At 36.7% G+C, this 17,586-nt stretch overlaps 1 protein-coding gene across 11 annotated transcripts in view; it reads left to right on the forward strand.

The window, feature by feature from the left end:
• Nucleotides 1-17,586, forward strand: part of LOC109090552 (GULP PTB domain containing engulfment adaptor 1a) — a 49,212-nt gene that overhangs the window by 24,552 nt on the left and 7,074 nt on the right. For 7 of the 11 annotated variants that reach the window (XM_042730495.1, XM_042730502.1, XM_042730501.1 and 4 more), the window contains 2 exons: nt 12,128-12,207; nt 17,510-17,571. In XM_042730495.1, coding sequence (XP_042586429.1) covers nt 12,180-12,207; nt 17,510-17,571 — 90 coding nt within the window. In that variant the 5' untranslated portion in view covers nt 12,128-12,179. Of the gene's footprint in view, nt 1-6,579; nt 6,835-7,613; nt 7,625-12,127; nt 12,208-17,509; nt 17,572-17,586 lie in introns of those variants that run through there. The other 4 variants (XM_042730499.1, XM_042730496.1, XM_042730497.1 and 1 more) reach the window with 4 other exon arrangements.

Here is a 17,586-nt window from a genome sequence, read left to right on the forward strand (position 1 = left end):
TCCATCATTCACTGAATCCATTAGTTTCCTTTCAGTGTTTGCAGGAAGCCTTGTCCATTGAAAAGGACTGAAGGACAATTTCCCTCTGTCCTAAATGTCAGTCACATTTCCCTCCCCTCCCTAAGTATAGAAATTTTGATGTGCTGACATCTTCAATTAGTATTAAAAAGCTCTTGAATATTCTACTGGTGTGTTTGTGAAGACCTCAAACTACTTCATGGGAAGAAAATGAAGACAAAATGCCTGTCATATCCTGTGGGCCTTTTTTGCTGATGACAGCAGAAAGATCAATCTATCTGGAACAGTCCTCAGGACGGCACCTATGTCATAGTGAGGGCCTGTGCCTGATTCATACTCGCAGCCTTCACTCCTTTCGGTTTTTGCACCTTCTTGACTTATCTAAACAAGCTTTTTCATACATTTTTCATACAGGCCTTAGCGAAACAAATTTTTGTGCGAAACATTCTCCATTCAAGAAGGACTTGTGAATAATTTGTTTTGCTGACAGTTCACTTGCGCGTCTTTATCCCAATGGCCTTACATTTACTGATCTGACCTAATCATTTTTTAAAATAAATTAGATGCACATATTTTTTATGTAGGACTGTGGTTGACCTTAAAAGTAATATTCACAAATCAAAACGCTGATTCTCTACTGCCATCTTTGTGAAGTACAATAGCTTAAGGTCACGTCTCAGCTAACTTCAATTAATGGCTGTATCTGATGTTGACCATGCTCAAGGCCATCCGGTCTTCTGTCTATAAAACGTTCTGCCCCCTGCCTGGAGGTTTTTCTGCGTTTGAGGTAAATGGTTTCACCAGATGTGGGGAGAACGTTGAGTTTCTGTGGACAGGAAGTCAAAATGGCCTTTTCTTATTCCTCTGGATTCTCACAGCATGTACACAGTGTTTTTTACTTAATATTTGGGGTGAATGCTAAATTAAAGACTAGGTTTGCTGTAATTGGCAGTACAGTCTGTCTAGGGAAAATGTTTACAAAAAATTGAATTGGTGTAACTCCTGAGGAGAATGTTCCAAGGATTGAAATGTGTGGAAGCAAAAATAAAAAGGTTCTAGCTTCTTCTATTCAAATGCAGTCTACATCGGAATGTTGACTACCTTCAAGTGTTTTAACAGAATCATCAGAAGCAGATCTCATTTCCTGTTTGCATAAAGCAATGTGGTGCTTTTCGTCTGGGGTACTGTGGCATTTGTTGCTGACTAAGGCTACGGAGAGTTGTGAATCACTTATGGGAAAAATATATGGAAATATTTTTCTCAGAAGGGCTGCAAGTTGCCTGCTTTGCTCTCAAGACCAAGAAATCCCATCTCACGCTTTATTAGCTGATGAAATCTTTTGTGTTCTTTGTGGTAATGTACTTTTTGACTGCATCACACAGCATCTTTACCTCCCATGGTTTCCAATCATGCTGCTTTCTATCAAAGAAATTATTTGTTGACTTAGAGATGATTATGATCTTGCTTAGATGAGACCCGTTTACTCTGCTTTGTGTTGTAGGTTTCATGCACGTAGGCCCAGAACTATTTGGCTTCACATTACTTAGTGAAGGATTGATCATTTTTTAGTTGGATTTCCTTAGAATATTGTTTTGTTGTCTTCATCCAGCACTACATTTATAGTCCATTTTATATACTTTCTCTTTTGAGAACTGAGAAAGTGTAGAGTCCATCTTATTCTTTGTTTCTTATGACAACTTGGAACCAGATTCTTCTGATCCTCTTTGCCTGTGATTTTCTTTTTCGGGACCCTTTGGGATGAACACTGAGCTAGTTTGTTGTTGGCAATGTTTGTCTGCACAATGGCCACAATATTTGTTTTTCTTTTACTTGTGTCTCAAGTGGTGTTGTTTTGGAGCAACTTCGTAGATTATTAAGTTATTTTTCATTACTTTGCTGAAGTGATGCAATGTTTCACAATTTTATTAGGTCTTGTCTATGGTGGTTAGGACAGTAATAAAACTGGTTGTAGAATTTTTTGATTTTATGTTTTTTGGATTGTTCCAGTTACATGGAATCTGAAGTTCATCATGTTCTGCATATTTGTCCCATAGCAAATGTCACATAGGAAATGTGAGTCATTCTTCTCTTCTTCAATATGACAAAAGTTTTGACCTATATCTGCCAACTCCACTGTCAGTAACAGAACTGGTTACACTCAAGAGTAATTTTGACACTGATATTGTCTTTACTAATGTCAGTTTCACCTATAAAAATGCATAAAAGTAACAACAATTTCAGTAAGGCAATGGTCTATGATAAATCAGATGCCCACAGAGATGATCAAAAGTGGCATTTCATACATTGAAAGGTCCTTTTCATGTTTGCAGAGTAACTTCAGTTAGTTCCACTGCAAACTAACTCTAATTGGCAATTAGGTCTCCTCAGTGCAGTGTTTACAGATCTATATTCCTCTCTCATTAGTGATAACTGTTTGAAACTGAAATGCTGCATATTCCCATCTGTGGTCTAGACAGAGGTGTGTGTAAGGTATAAAGAGGGTTAGACATTTTCAGTGCTCTAGGTTCACTTGATCATGATCCATCGGCTCTGTAGCCACGGGTACATTGGCTTTGACAGAGTGAGCTGGCTGTAATTCAGTTTTTACAGATATAGAGCAGGAGCCTCTGATTCTCTCGCTGATGGACCACGTTATGTGACCTTGCAGGGCAGAGAGAGGTAATCATGGGATGTGAGAGGCTACATTTTGAGGCCTGTCAGGCTGTATGTTGGAAAGAGGAATCATTCATTTTTATTTTTATTTTTTTATGATGTAAAAAATAAATCAATACTTTTATGTAATTTAGTATATAATTAACTGTGCAAATGTGTATAAGATTTTTAAAGAGGTCTCAAATGCTTACCAAGGCTAAATTTATGTGATCAAAAATACAGTTAAGTATTTTTTTAGTAAAATATGTGACTAAATATATGATAAATATCTTAATATTTTTATCAATATAATTTATTCCCATGGTTGCCAAGCTGAATTTTCAGCAGCCATTACACAAGTCTTCAGTGTCAGAAATCATTGATTTGGTGCTCGAGAAATAGTTCCAACCAAACCATGATTTTTCAGGACTATTTGATAAATAAAGTTCAAATTAACAGCATTTATTCAAAATAGTTTTTTTTTTTTTTTTTTTTTTTTTTTTGTGTAACATTCTAAATGTCTTTACTGTCACTTCAGGTCAGTTCAATGTATCATTGCTTCTGTTCAAAACTATATTCTATAAACTATAATCAGTTTATCTAACTACTGTATAATTTACCAAATATAATGAATTAAGTATAGTACTTGTTCTCTTCCTTTTCCTGTCTGCCTGTTTCACACACACACACACACACACACACACACACACACACACACACAGGCGACTTTAAAAGCCTAGATGTTTTCTTAAAGAAGCCACATGAGTACTGTATTGAGTGTGTGCTATTTGAATTGAATGGATAAGGACTTCATTTCCAGCTAGCTATAGTCGAAATGGGCAGATAGGTCAGCTCAATTTTCTCAGCTCTCAGTTGCAACAATTTGTAAGTGTATCATTGAGACTGAATCCCACATTTCCTGCTCAAGATCCACTGGTGGTTGTAAACACATGTTCTGTCTTGAAGTGCAGCTGAGGCTTTTGCTAAAAGATCATCACGTGGTTACTCTAGAAAGCCATGCTTTGTTGGTTTAGGTGAATGATCCGGGGATGTGGGAAAAAAAATAGTCCAAATGACCCCTATAGTAATACTTCTGTGTAAACACAAACACTCTAGCTCATCTAGCACTGAGCATATATCTGAAGTATTTTGTTTATATGTACAGTCATAGCCAAAAGTTTTGGCAGTGACATAAATTTTGTGTTTTGCAAAGTTTGCTGCTTCAGTATTTGTAGATTATTTTTCCACATTTCTATGGTATACTGAAAAACAATGAAAAACATAAGTTTTGATGGCTTTTATTGGCAAAAAAATATATATTGAGTCAATATTTACAGTGTTGACCCTTGTTCTTCATAACCCCTGCTATTCACTCTGGCATGCTGGATAAAAGCTTCTGGCAGCAAAACTAGCAGAAAACTTTGTAAAACACAAAATTTATGTCACTGCCAAAACTTTTGGCCATGACTGTATTCCTGAAGCAGGATACAAAACACATTCAAGTGCCAAATAAAAGTAAAAATTGGTACTGCAATTTAATAAACAGTTTTAAATTGAATTGTAAGAACTTCACGCATGTACTTTTTTGAGAGATGCAAATTCACAGAGAGAAAGATGGACTAGGTGCTGCAAGAGAAAACAAATCACCTTAACTGTTTTTCAAAAACCAAAACCAAAAAGCAGGTAAGAAATATATTTATATAACTTGGGAACTTGCACTCGTGAGATTGGGATTACTCACCTGCAGTTTGATATTCATATATAGATACCCTCTAATTATGAAGCGCTCAAACATTTCTGCAGCAAAATGGCTCTGAATTTCTTAAATAATTTATTCATTGTTCCTTTGTCATTTTTAGTCTTCTTTTTATGTGAAGTAGCACAAGTCATTATAAAAACATATCAAGAGACATCAGCAGACTCTGGCCTTTCAAGCTGTTGTGAATAAATTCTGGTGAACTAACTTAAACCTTAAATTATTGAAAAGTGTAGACCATTTTTTCTTTGCTCATTTCACCTTTTGTATGACAACAAGCTCTGGTCTATTTATTGTAATTGTTTCTGCGTTGGTTGCCTCTGCTTCTTGAATCAGAGAGAAATGTCAACAGCTGACCTTTTGAAAAATGCTCTGTTGCTCGACCTTGGTGTTGTGCTATTAGTTGATGGTATGGTTTGTCTTGAAGTGTTCTTCTAATTATAGCTCATCAAGACCTGTTTATCCCAATTAATGAAGAAAACCACTTGAACCTCACAAGAGGCTGATTTGAAATGCTTTAGGCAGCAAATAGTGCTCACATTATTTTGCCGTTTAAAAATGAGCAGACAAGTGAGAACCAACAGAGCCAGAACTACCACTGGTGCCCCCTCAAAAACAAGTTGAAAACTTGTCAGTGATGCCTTAAAATTCTCCCTACGTAGGCAGCTCACTAGGAATTTTGGAATAGTGACGCTTTTTGAAATTTTTTTTTTTTTTCTCTGTGCCATGATCAGACACAGATGCAAGCACATTCTTGGCAAAAGAAGACTGGGGTAAAGCAAAAATAGAAATGCACAGACTTTTACTTCACCTAACTTCCGACCTTAACAAGATTGTGCTCCTCTTTCTCCCAGCCAAGATCTCCTCACCCACTCTGTTTCTTTTCATCTTCTGCATATCAATGTATCTACATACATAAACTCTCTCAGTGTCTGTTTCACATTTGAGTTAGCAGGTTTGGGCAAGCTATTTAAAAATGTATTGTTTTTATATTTTATACTAAAATTACATTTTAGAACAAATAATACAGTTCGCTTTATTAATAGTTTAATAGTTGAATAAGAGTTTGGAATTGATTCACCAAATTAACAATTGACCATTTTGTATCACATTTGTGTGTTTATGCATACATTAATAGTTTCAGGTCACATTGTTGATGTTGCTTATGTTTGTTGTTTTATCTTTGCCCATCTGAAAGTGTTATCAGATTTCCTAAAGACATGCATTTAATAATCAACATTTCTTGCTAATGTCGACCAGGTGCTTGTAAGATTATGACTACTACTGCACTTCTTAAAACATATGGTCCAAGCTACAGAATAAGTACTTTTACCTCACGAAATGGAAAATGCCAAAGTCTTAAACGCATTACTTTCCCCTCCCCACATCTGTCCACACAAGGAGGAGGGGGCGAGATGATGGAAAGGAAAACAAATTTTAGGGTAATAAAGGAAAAGAATCCTTAAAAATATTCTCAGACCTGCTGATGCCAAGAGTAACACAGCCCCACCCCACTTGATTTCTTCTTTGAGACGAGAAGAGAGAATGGCTGTACTTTTCACCATCTATATGAGCTGTACATTTCCATGTCTGCTGTCTGTCTAGTGTCTTGGTCATCTGTAATGTTTGTGACATTGAATAAGGCATAGGTGTCAGATTTCAGTGAGCGTAACACAGCTTGCTGCCAAAGTCCACTGTCTTGCACTCAAGTTGCTTTGTGGCTGAAGTATAAACCAGAATTTTTGTGGTTGATGTTTTTTTCTGAGGTGGAAACTTTAGTTTTCATGTGTTCAGCAAGTTTTCAGTGCTTTAATGTTCTTACGTGAGTTACTAACACAGAAGCCTTGCTAACACTGATACTTCTTTTGGAAGTATTTGTGGATCAGTTGTGGATTCTTATACTGAAAAAGAAAATCAAAATGAAAAGAAAAAGAAAACATCAGTATTTTGCCATGAACAGTGGTAAAATGTACAGTTCAGTGTTTATCATACAGAGATATTTGACTCTTCATCTCTGTGATTGGTCAATCGGAACCAAGTTTTCCAGAGATATAAATCTAAATATTTTTCCCCTACACAGCACTGCTTGTTTCTGCCATTCTCTCTTCCTGTCTCCTTTTCTCTAGTTCTTTCTTTCAAGAGGTTCTCTCACACTCATGAGACACCTCGTTTTGCTTGCAAACCCACCGCCCCTCTTACTTTAGTACTTCACATAACCCCATCTGGCCCACAGCTGAAAACTATTAAGCACTGCTGGAACTTCCTCCTTAGTATCCCAGCTTGTGTGAAAGCGAATAAGTCGCCCAGCTATACATTTCACCCATCTTTTAACTTTCGGCTCTCTCCACTGGTTTTCTCATTTGGCAGAAGACACTGGCTGGTGCTTCGGAAATCTCCTCTCATTATTGGTAAGAATGTTGGCCTTTTTATGTGGAGAGGTCTGACTGAAAGACAGGAGTGTTTGGAGTATGGCTCCGAGCTCAGCGGAGAATAACAACTGATCCATGTAAGGAATGCCGAGGGTTGAATTAATAAACATTGTTTTAGAATGGTTGCTATTTGAGTTTAGTGAATAGGGTTCTGTTGTAAACAAGGGACAGTTTTATTTCATTGTGTTTTTCTCAGTGTAGTTGTGGTGGTGAAGCATAGTTTTGTTGTAAATGCTGGCAGTGTTCACTCCGATATGGGTCATACCAGTGGAATGCTCATCAGTTTCGAACGGCCTTAACTTTTTTTCCTTTTTTTACATTTTTCTATTCATATTAAGCTACTGCATGCTTTTTGAGCATTTGAAAAGGTTGGATTTTTTTAACATCATAACAGAAATTCTAATGAGAACAATAGTCTGATGATTTGAATGTTTGGTGTCCTTCTTACTTTCAGTTCATTGTTAAGAAATATTTTATAAAGCATTTCTGAAATATACATTTTAGATAAAACTACACTCTTTTAAAATTATTTAATAGTGTTTTGTTAGTAGATTACAATATTCAAAGAATCACCTCTTCCAATCAATTCATTGTTTTTCTTTTTGAAACCTGTTTTTTGTTCTTCAAGAAATGATCCTGTTGTAGTTTCTGCATTCAACGATTGTGAGAAATATTTAGTTTGTATTCTTAAGAATACCCTTATAAATTGCATACTGTATGTACTGTAAAGTGCATGTTAAAGTGTGCATGGAGTAAAACATGTTTTTCGGTCTTCTCTGAGGCCATTTTTAAGGTTGCAAGTGTGAAGTGCTGATATTATTATTGTCAGAATTATCACACTTTGTTTTTCTCCCCTAAAATGGGATGTGCAGAACAAACTATAAATGGTAGAAATGTTAAATTTGCCCTGAACGCCTAAATATGTGCCAGATCTCAGAAGTTGTGAGTTGGAGTATTGGTGCTATTATAAATCTAAACATTTGAAATTTGAAGTTTTTTATATTTCATGAAACATCATGGAGACGTGTTTTAGATGTCTCTTATACCCACGTTTGTTTCTGAATATACAAGTTTTCCAGCATATTGCATTTTTTGAAAACACAATTAGCAAATCAGGTTATTCATCTGGACTTCAGAACATTGTAGTCCAGATTGGGCCTGGGTCAAAATGGCCCATTTCACTAAAAGTGCCTTAATTCTTGAATGGAATGTGTCAGAAAAATGACATTAGTTATTGTTTTAGAATACGAACAATTGGATCCCAATAACTGCTATATGCAACTATATTTTTACCTTAAATCCAGCAAAAAGGACCCAGGCAGTCTCAGATCTCAAATCTGAGGGACCGTATAGCTTCTTCACCCAGCAGTTATAAATTGCTTTGGGTTTTCTCAGACATGCCTAAGCTGGAGTTCACTTTGAAGATACTAAATATTATCAGCAAAACTTTGCAGCTCAGCATAAAGGAAGGTCTCAGGGTCTCCCCTGTGGGACAAAGTGACCAGCCAGGAAGTGATAAACGGAGAACAAACACAGCTGCTGTCAGTCAGGCAGGTGGACAGCACAGCCTGGTGTTTGCCCAGGTGTGACTGGGCAGCAGATAATATTGCTTAGTGGAATAACTGGGAAAGAGTGGGCATTGTACCCAGAGAGGTTTTCTTCACTCTCTGTGGAATGTTGTAATGAAATGGCCTGGGCAGTTTTCATATGAAGCTGTGGAGCAAATGTGTTAATAGGTTAGGAAACCTGTGCAATTTTGACGGTAAACATGACTCTGTTTATATATTTGTGACCTTTTTCGCAAGTTTTTTGAACTGTGACAGAACTCCTAATGATTCATGAATTCTTTCAGAGTTGTTCCAATTCATCTCTTTATGCTGCTGGCAGAGGTGATGCAAAAACTTGTGACTTCACCTGCTCTGTCAGTGATGTCCGTTGTCCTTGTAGATTTGACTCTCCATGTCTCTTTATGACTGCTCAATTGCCCGTGACAAAAAAAAAATATAAAAGCCTGCCCCTTCGCTTTTAAAGTTGGCAGTCTGTCATGCTGAAACCTGTTTGCGTTGCTCTCATGGGAGCCAACAAAACCTAAATGAGCCTGTATGCAGTACTTCTAACCAGGGGCGGATCTATGTGGTGGCCAGGGGTGGCACCGGCCCCCCCATGAAATTTGGCTGGTCACCCCAGGTGCCCCCCCACCAGACACCCACAAAAAACCAGACATGCGCTATTAATAACCCCACACTCAAAAAAAACAACACATCATCTTCAATTGCCTATGGCCTCTTTCTTTTTTCTTTTTACTTAATTTTAGGCAGTTTCTATAGCATGATCTTAATTACAAATATTGAGAGTGCATAATGTTATGTGATCCACATAATACGCAAGCACGAATCTTCACTCCCAAGCAGATTTCCTTCACTCACACAAAACTGGACATGCGCTTTTAAATATACATGGTTCTTTTATGAATTGTCTCTCTCGCTCAGATATACGTGTACGCTCAAAAGTTGTCCTCGCATCACTGAAGACCAGAGGAGCTTTTTTGTCTAATTCAGGTTAAGAGTAGGCTTTTCTCACTAAATGGAAGCAAGCTGATTATAGTCAGCCTTCTCTAGTTATTTATTTTATTATTTAATACTTATTTTAGTTAAGTGCTTAAATTGTAAATATGCATTTATTAAATTATTTTATTTAGTGCATTTGTATTTTGTTGTTTTTGTATATAGTTATGCAATAAAAGCGTATCAACCAGGTTCCAGAAATAATCCCTGAGGGTGCTTCTGAAATTAGTGAGGGTGCTCTAGTCTTAATGCACATTTTAACACCTTTTGTCCCGTCTATTGCTATGGTTATCACTATGTCAATCACTGCTACTTCAAGAGCAAATCCCACATAAATATGCAGATGTCATTCCCGAAACTTTGCAATGTGTGTGGTTCTAAGTTCTACATTTTAAATGGATTGTAAGACTAGAAAACTCAAAAGAGCGCTCTTTATAACCACTAAAAAGCTGTCACTCTTTGTTCACCACGATCTCACAAAGTTCTGTTATGACCAATGAATCTCACACTGCACAATTAATAAATGATTAACAGCGTATATACTGTATGTTATCATGAAAGGATTCGATTGTATAACTCCGCACGGAACAAAAACTGGTGTTGCAGCCTTTAGATATGAGAGAAACCCAGCAATGAGGACGAGTAAAGTCGTTAAAGTTGGCCTTGAAGTCCTTATAAGTGTGTTTCTTAAATGAATATGTACAATTTCTCATGTGGTAACATAATTTATTTGATTTTATACAACTCAAAAATATGATACTTAGTCTATACATTGATACAATTTAAATTTAAGGGCTAAAACAGGTAGACTAAAACAGTTAAACTAAAATAGCATTTGCAGGTTAGCACTTCTTAATAGTGTACCATAGTCCATAGTATATTCTATATTAGTATATATTATATAGCTATTGCGGATTTACGCCTCCTTGGCTCAAACCAGTAAGCAGCTTGCGTATTGTCGTCATCATGTAAATTGTAAAGTGGCATGAATGATATGTTTAAGGTTTAAAGAAAACAATGTCATGAAACCTTAAATCACATTCTTCTGTGCCAAGATGTCATCCCAAAATACTATAATTTAATGCTTGCCTCCAGTGAAGCACCACACCCTTCACCTGAAAACACACTATAAAAATCATAGGCATCACTGCTTACATTGCTTGTTTTGCAAGACGTTGTGTGAAAGGACTTGTTCAAAGTATTCATGGTTATATTGACATTGCATTTCATACAATAGGGTATAAATGAAGCTCAGCATTTCCTATTGGAATAGCACATAATCTGTTTTCCAAACTTTCATTGCTATCTTGACCATGATATTTCGCAGTGGCTCAGTAAAAAAAAGAAAAAAAAAAGAAGGGAGTGCACTTCATACAGTATTCACCTTGAACATTTAACAACAATCTTACTAGCATGAAAGCTGCTCAGTTATTCATAAGAATATAAAATAAAAGTCATGTACGGCATTAAAGGGGTCATATGATGTTGCTAAAAAGAACATTATTTTGTGTATTTTGTGTAATGCAATGTGTTTATGCGGTTTAAGGATAAAAAAAAAACTGTATTTTCCTCTATTCCCCACCTTTCTGGGGTATAAGCTTTTACAAAGTTATCGTTCTGAAAAGCGAGGTGTACGCTGATTGGCCAGCTATCCAGTGCATTGTAATTGGCCGAATACCTGAAGCGTGTGACAAAAATGTAATGCCATTTAACATGCTGTCTTGCCGTGTGTCCCAGCACGACGAGACAAAACCAATAAAACCCATTATAAAAGAAGCATTTGCTGCATCCAGTGGGGACATAATTCCTGATGATAATGACTTATACTGTCTTTTTAGGCATTGCATGTATTAACATAAAACCATATCTGCATTTGTGATCGGAGAAACGACAGACAACAAGCACTACTCTACACTGCTCAAAACTTGCGTTAGTCTTTGCAACTTTACAAATCTTCTTTATGCTTGTAACACTCCAAAGAGAAAGTAAAAATTTAAATCGCATCATAGGACACCTTTAAAACTCCAGTGTTCCCATTGTCTCATTGCATTTTACCATGAACAAGATTAGGTCTACACAATAAATGAAAACATGCAATGATAAATATGCCCAGGAAAATTGTTCTGCATCTTGTTCAAGTTAACAAGACTGATAATTCACAGACAGGCAGCAGGAGTGATTAACTTATATTGAAGTCACTGTGAAGTTAAAGACATATTTGTCTGAAGAGCCTCTGTGAAAAGCTTTTGTCTTTCCTGCATCAGGGAAATTAGTAGTGCACATGGACCTCTTGGGGAATTCTTGCGATCTGACGATACTATTGTAATATGTCTGCCCATTGGGCGTAACATTTGATTAGTTTAGCCTCTATAAGTCATTGGCTAAGCTTATGCCTGAGAGGGAGAAGCTTAGGAACTATCATGCAGCGCAACAAAATTCCATAGGGCATCTTTCTCGTTTTTTTTTATTTTTTTTTCTCTGTAGTTCCAGGCCACATCAAAAAAAAAAAAAATTGTGCAGAGATATTTGCTTTTAAAAAGGGTTATTTATTGTGAACCCAATAACTTTTAACCCAGTAACATTTAGTGCAATAACACACCATAGGAGACTTGACCATAGAGGCAAATTCACAGGATTTTGTTTTTGAAACATGTCCTATTTCTCAGACTCCATGAAGTAAATTTTCATATGTGCTCCTATCCCGCCAGGTAGAGGTGGCACATTCCAGGAAATCGCAGCTGAGACGGAGCGTTTTCAAGCATGAACCGGGCATTTAACAGAAAAAAAGGTATGTGTGTTTCTACCAGTTTTTGTCTTGCTTTCCTCTCTTTTCTCTGTCTATCCATTCAGCTTAAACCTAGAGGGCTGTCAAACTATTTGAATATCATGTAAGCATATGAATAGCGTGGTATTGTTTAATTAATAGCAATTCTTTTTTGAACACATTAACATTTGCTGAAAACAATAAAAATTATAGCCATTCAAAGCCTTTTTTATGTGTGTATGAAAACATTGAACAGACAAAATGTCTCTTTAAAAGTCATTATGTATTGTTGATTTTATTTTCAAATAAAAATGTGAAGGTGCTACTATAAGCTTGAAATTGCTCTGATGTTAGAAGTGTCTTAATGCAGAATTGAGAACAGATCAGATATTAATTACTTTATATACTTTATTTTACATTATTTTATACATTGCATTTTTATTGCATTATTTTTGTTATAGTTATTCACATTAAATTTCCATGTTGAAATTGACAGTCCTAACAGAAACCCTTCTTTATAAAACTCTCTAGTTCAGACTCTCCCTTTTCGTACTCATATCTGTCTGCCTGTATCTCTGTCTATCTCTAGCTCTCTTTGTTCCTCGCCTAGTCTCTCCTCCCTTTCTGTTATTTCTCAGTGGCTTGGAGTAGACAACCTGTCTGCCTCCAGAGGTCTGTTTTTTTTCCCTATGTATTAACAACCACCTGTCCCACCCTTCTTTCCAAAATGAATTAATGGATCTTTGATGTGATAAACCCTACTGGCCAGTCTTAGATCCCAGATGGCAGGGAATGCATTGGTAATATTTCTGTGTTAGGAGCTCCTGTTGGCCTGTCTGGCTTGCTTTGAAGATATAGATTATAATCGCAAGTAGTGACCAGTGCTGAGTCCCTCAAGATGGCAAATGATGTGATGATGTTTAGAGATATGTTCTCTGGTAAATGTAACACATATGGTTTTCATATGAATGAGAGATTATTATATACACATGAAGCATGCCGAATACCATTTTTTCAAGTACAAGTACTTTCTGCCATTACCTTTAACTGTATTTTTATAAGTACATTATGATTCGAGGGTAGCTTGTCTAATGTTTTCATGAACTGTTATCTTTAATATCAAAAGCATAAAGTACCAGGATACAATAGCTGATAACCAAGACCGTTGAATGTAAATTTTTCATTTCAATATGCAAAAAAACAGTTCATCATTGAATTGCATCATTGCATATGACAGCCTCTCTAGTGTACTGCATTGCAAATTCACTTACAATTAGCTCAGTTACCCAGAAAAAGTTGTAATCTGATTTCATAAAGAGGTTAGGCATAACAATTATTTTGGCACTGATAAGAGCAAAGCTCTTGCACCCACAACACATTTCCCTCCACTGCCTTGCACGGATGTTTCCACTGTCACAATTGCCTCCTTTTTGGCACACGGGACCATGCTGTTGGACTGTGGAGAACACCAATAGCCCATCTGTCTGAAGGACAGCATTAAATTCTCCAACTAACACAAAAAGGTCCATCCAAGCCACTTATGAACAATAGTGACATTTTCCAGAGAGAGACAGTAATCATTTTATGGCCATGCATTCATTAGCAGCAGTGTCAGTCGGGTGTGAGTGGTGATGTGACGTTATAGAAGATTCACAGAGAGGTTTCTGTCTAATGAAGTCTGACTAATGCGGTCTTGCGTTGAAATTAAATGGGTGATTCGTCATTGGTGAGAAAGGTAGCGTAAATATGTTCTCTTTGTTTTATATGTGGTCATAAATTATTATACTTTTTCAGAGTTAATGGGTGATCATTTGTCTCAGAAGACTCTGCCTATTAAATTCAACTACGAAGTACGAACAGAAAGTTTATCAAGATGTAATAGGCCTTATCTGTATACTGTAGTTTTAAGACTGGATGGATGGACGGATGGTCACTATATGTAAAAAAGCACACTCCATCTAGGCTGTTGTATAAACTGTACGTTTATAAAATAATATATGTTGGCTATGTCAAGCTGTCAAAATAATTTTATGATTCTTCAGGATTAACTGCTGAAATATAGAGGAATTAAATATAGAAAGACAAGTTAAATTACTGTTCACATATTCAACAGGTATAGACTGTAAGTTTCTAAATTAAATGGTTGGTAATTCATAAAGCCAAAGGCAGAAATGCTGTTTGCGTGATGAAAGAAATAATTGGACCAAGATTCTTTCCAGACTTATGCATCCAATTACCAGGCACAGAACATGAAATAGCAATAGTGTCTGTTATTTAGAGCATAATAAAATCAAGTTTGAACCCACACATGATCAGCTTGAATAGCCTCAACAGCACAAAAGATTTCTCAGTCGTGAAACTTTGAGTCATGATATAACACTAATGTGATTTGTGCATTCCCCCCCCCCCCTTTATTGCATTTCCTTCCTAAGCTCAGAAATGATTGCGTTTGGTGAGTGCGGCTGGTTAATTAGTGACAATCTAGTATTCCCAGTATCCCATAAATAACCTTAGCTAAATTATGCACAGTTCTACTACCTAATTAATTACATTACAGTAGTTGTTGTGCCATCTTTCTCTTTTTCTTTATTTTCTCCCCCTACAAAATGCTTTAAAAAATTTCTGAATATGTCATCATCACATTGCTAATACCTCCAGGCTTTCATTGTGCATAGTGGGAGATGACAGAAATACCCTGCGATTATGGATAAAACATAATCTTTCTTTAATGAAAAATTGCCCATGTGCTTACAGGAACTTGTGGCCCAGACCATGTATTAAAATGCACATTCAACACTTAATCTGTTTCAGTTGAAATACAATACAAAGGCTTAGTGCCCAGGGCATTTCTTTAGTATTTGTTGGAGTGGCATATAGAAGCATTACTATTCTATTAGATCAGTGGTTCTAAAACCTGTCCTGGAGTACCCCCAGGCCCCAGCTCTGCACATTGTGTTTGTCTCCCTCATCTATCACACCTGATTCAACTCATCAGCTCATTAGTGGAGAATTCAAGACCTAAAGTGGGTGTGTCAGATATAGGGAGACGTACAAAATGTGCAGTGCTGGGGGTACTTAATGGAGAGGTTTGAGAACCACTATATTAGATCATTCCAGTCTTACTTCTGCTATAACGTCTCCTTATTGCCATTCAGAGCTCCATGAATCAAAGCAGTGTGCCGTAAAATTAGATGCGGAGACTACCAAGGCTCTTACGCTCCTTTAAAGCCCTTGCAGAGAAATCCTGCTAAGAATATGCCAGTATGTTCTTATTTGACAAGTCTTGATATTCAGTCAATGATCATTAGATATTAGTTTGGGAAACATCAATATTTGGCCGCTTTCCCCATTATACAATTCATTAAATTAAATGTGAAATATTCCCTCAGGCTGCTAATAGCCAGACAAATAGGAAGTCGAGATGCGCAAATATGCAGAGAAATGCTTTGATGGCACCACAGAGTCGACCACTTCTGACACACAAGTGACCCATTTCAATGCTTTGATTTGACCTTTTGACAGATTTTCACCCATTCTCCATTTATATTGGTTTCTTTTCTGAAAATATAATACGCATTTCTCCAGACACTTTGTCATCAGCTTCTGCATCACAGTGGTGTCTATGAAACGCCTACCATTCTTACACACAGATGTACACAAGGACACTGACATTTTGAGGTGTTCGCTCTTCATTTGACCTATGAATCACACCCACTCTATAAGGAATCTCAGTGGGCAAACACTGTATCCTGACAGTCTGTGAAAGAAGAAAAACTGGCAGATTGTCAATAAGCAATGGATTCATTAGGATAAGTTTGAGATCAGAATATACAACTTGGATTGATTGATTATATACTCACCAGATTTAAACACTAATTGCTCTGAAAGCTTCAAAACTTGTTGCTAACTGTTTGTTTTTTTAACTTTTAAAATGACTGTTCATCCAAGAGTCATCCTTATTTCAGACCAAAGTTTTTCTTTTTCTGAATATTTACAATTAACTGCTAATTAAAATAGATCATTGCTTTCTTGAAATACCAGAAAAGGGTTCTGAGTCCTCAGGGATCTTTTGTTTCGATCTGCTTGAGTTATACTTAGCTAAATGGGAAATTAATTGGTCGTTGTTTCCCTGTAAATGGCTGTATGGCAATTGTCCAGAATACTGTTGCATAACATCCTCTCAATTGTAGTACATTAAAGCAGAGTTTAAAGAAAGAATTTGGGGTGGGGGGTGGAGGGGGTAAAGAGTGTTAAGAATTACAAATGTTGGATTTGTGCATTGCCGAATGCCTGACAGCCCCAATATTTACTTTATAGGTAATAAGAAGTGATTTTGGACATGCAATGGTGTGGCTAACTCTGTTAATGAACTCAGGGTGTTGATGCCAGGGCAGATCGGCAGGCGCACTGAATCTTGTGACTCCTGCGGCTTGTTTGTCACAGTTAGGCCTTGCAGTTTTCTCTAAGCTGTCACACAAGCACAGGTATGGCGGTGTATCCTGTCCATCACATCTGACCCCCTGTCTGTACTCCTTTGAGGCCAATCTCAGTAATTCACCTTCTGACAAGCCAGTTTGATTTGTGCAGCTTTAGCTGAAATCCTCCTCCTACACAGGCATTTGGGTTTTCATCTTTGACTATCTTTAAAAATTACTTTAATTAATGCAAGGACTGTAAAGGAAAAAATAAATATTTCTAATCATATGGTTTGTTGTTTGAACACATTTACATGAGTTGCACTGCTAAGAGATTTGAACAGCAGTTGATTAATGGATAATCATTTATAATAATTGGTTTGTTGTTTATGCACATTTGAGTTTTTGCCGCTAAGAGGTTTGAACAGCAGCTGATTTAAAGGCCTACTTATTTATAATGTTTGTCTAAAACATTAAGAATATCATTACTTAGTTCACCCAAAAATGAAAATTTGATGTTTATCTGCTTACCCCTAGGGCATCCACTTTGTTTGACTTTGTTTCTTCAGTAGAAAACAAACCAAGGTTTTTCATTCGAACTGTTGCAGTCTGTCAGTCATATAATGAAAGTTGATGGGAATCACGGCTTTTGTTTGTTTTTTTGACTCTCAAAGCCGTGATTCCCATCCACTTCCATTATATGACCAACAGACTGCAAATGTTTGAGTTAAAAATCTTTGTTTGTGTTCTACTGAAGAAACAAAGTCACCTACATCTTGGATGCCCCGGGGGTAAGCAGATAAACATCAATTTTTTTTTTATTTTTGGGTGAACTATCCCTTTAAGATATTGTATACTTCATAAGTTCGTAAAGAATCTTATTAGGTTAAAAGTGTTCTGTCTCTTTCTAGATAAATCATGGATGCACACTCCAGAAGCACTGGCCAAACATTTTATAGCATACAATGCCAAGGTATGTGTTTTGAAC

Source organism: Cyprinus carpio, chromosome B9 (assembly GCF_018340385.1).
Source record: "Cyprinus carpio isolate SPL01 chromosome B9, ASM1834038v1, whole genome shotgun sequence".
NCBI classification, from domain to species: Eukaryota; Metazoa; Chordata; class Actinopteri; order Cypriniformes; family Cyprinidae; genus Cyprinus; species Cyprinus carpio.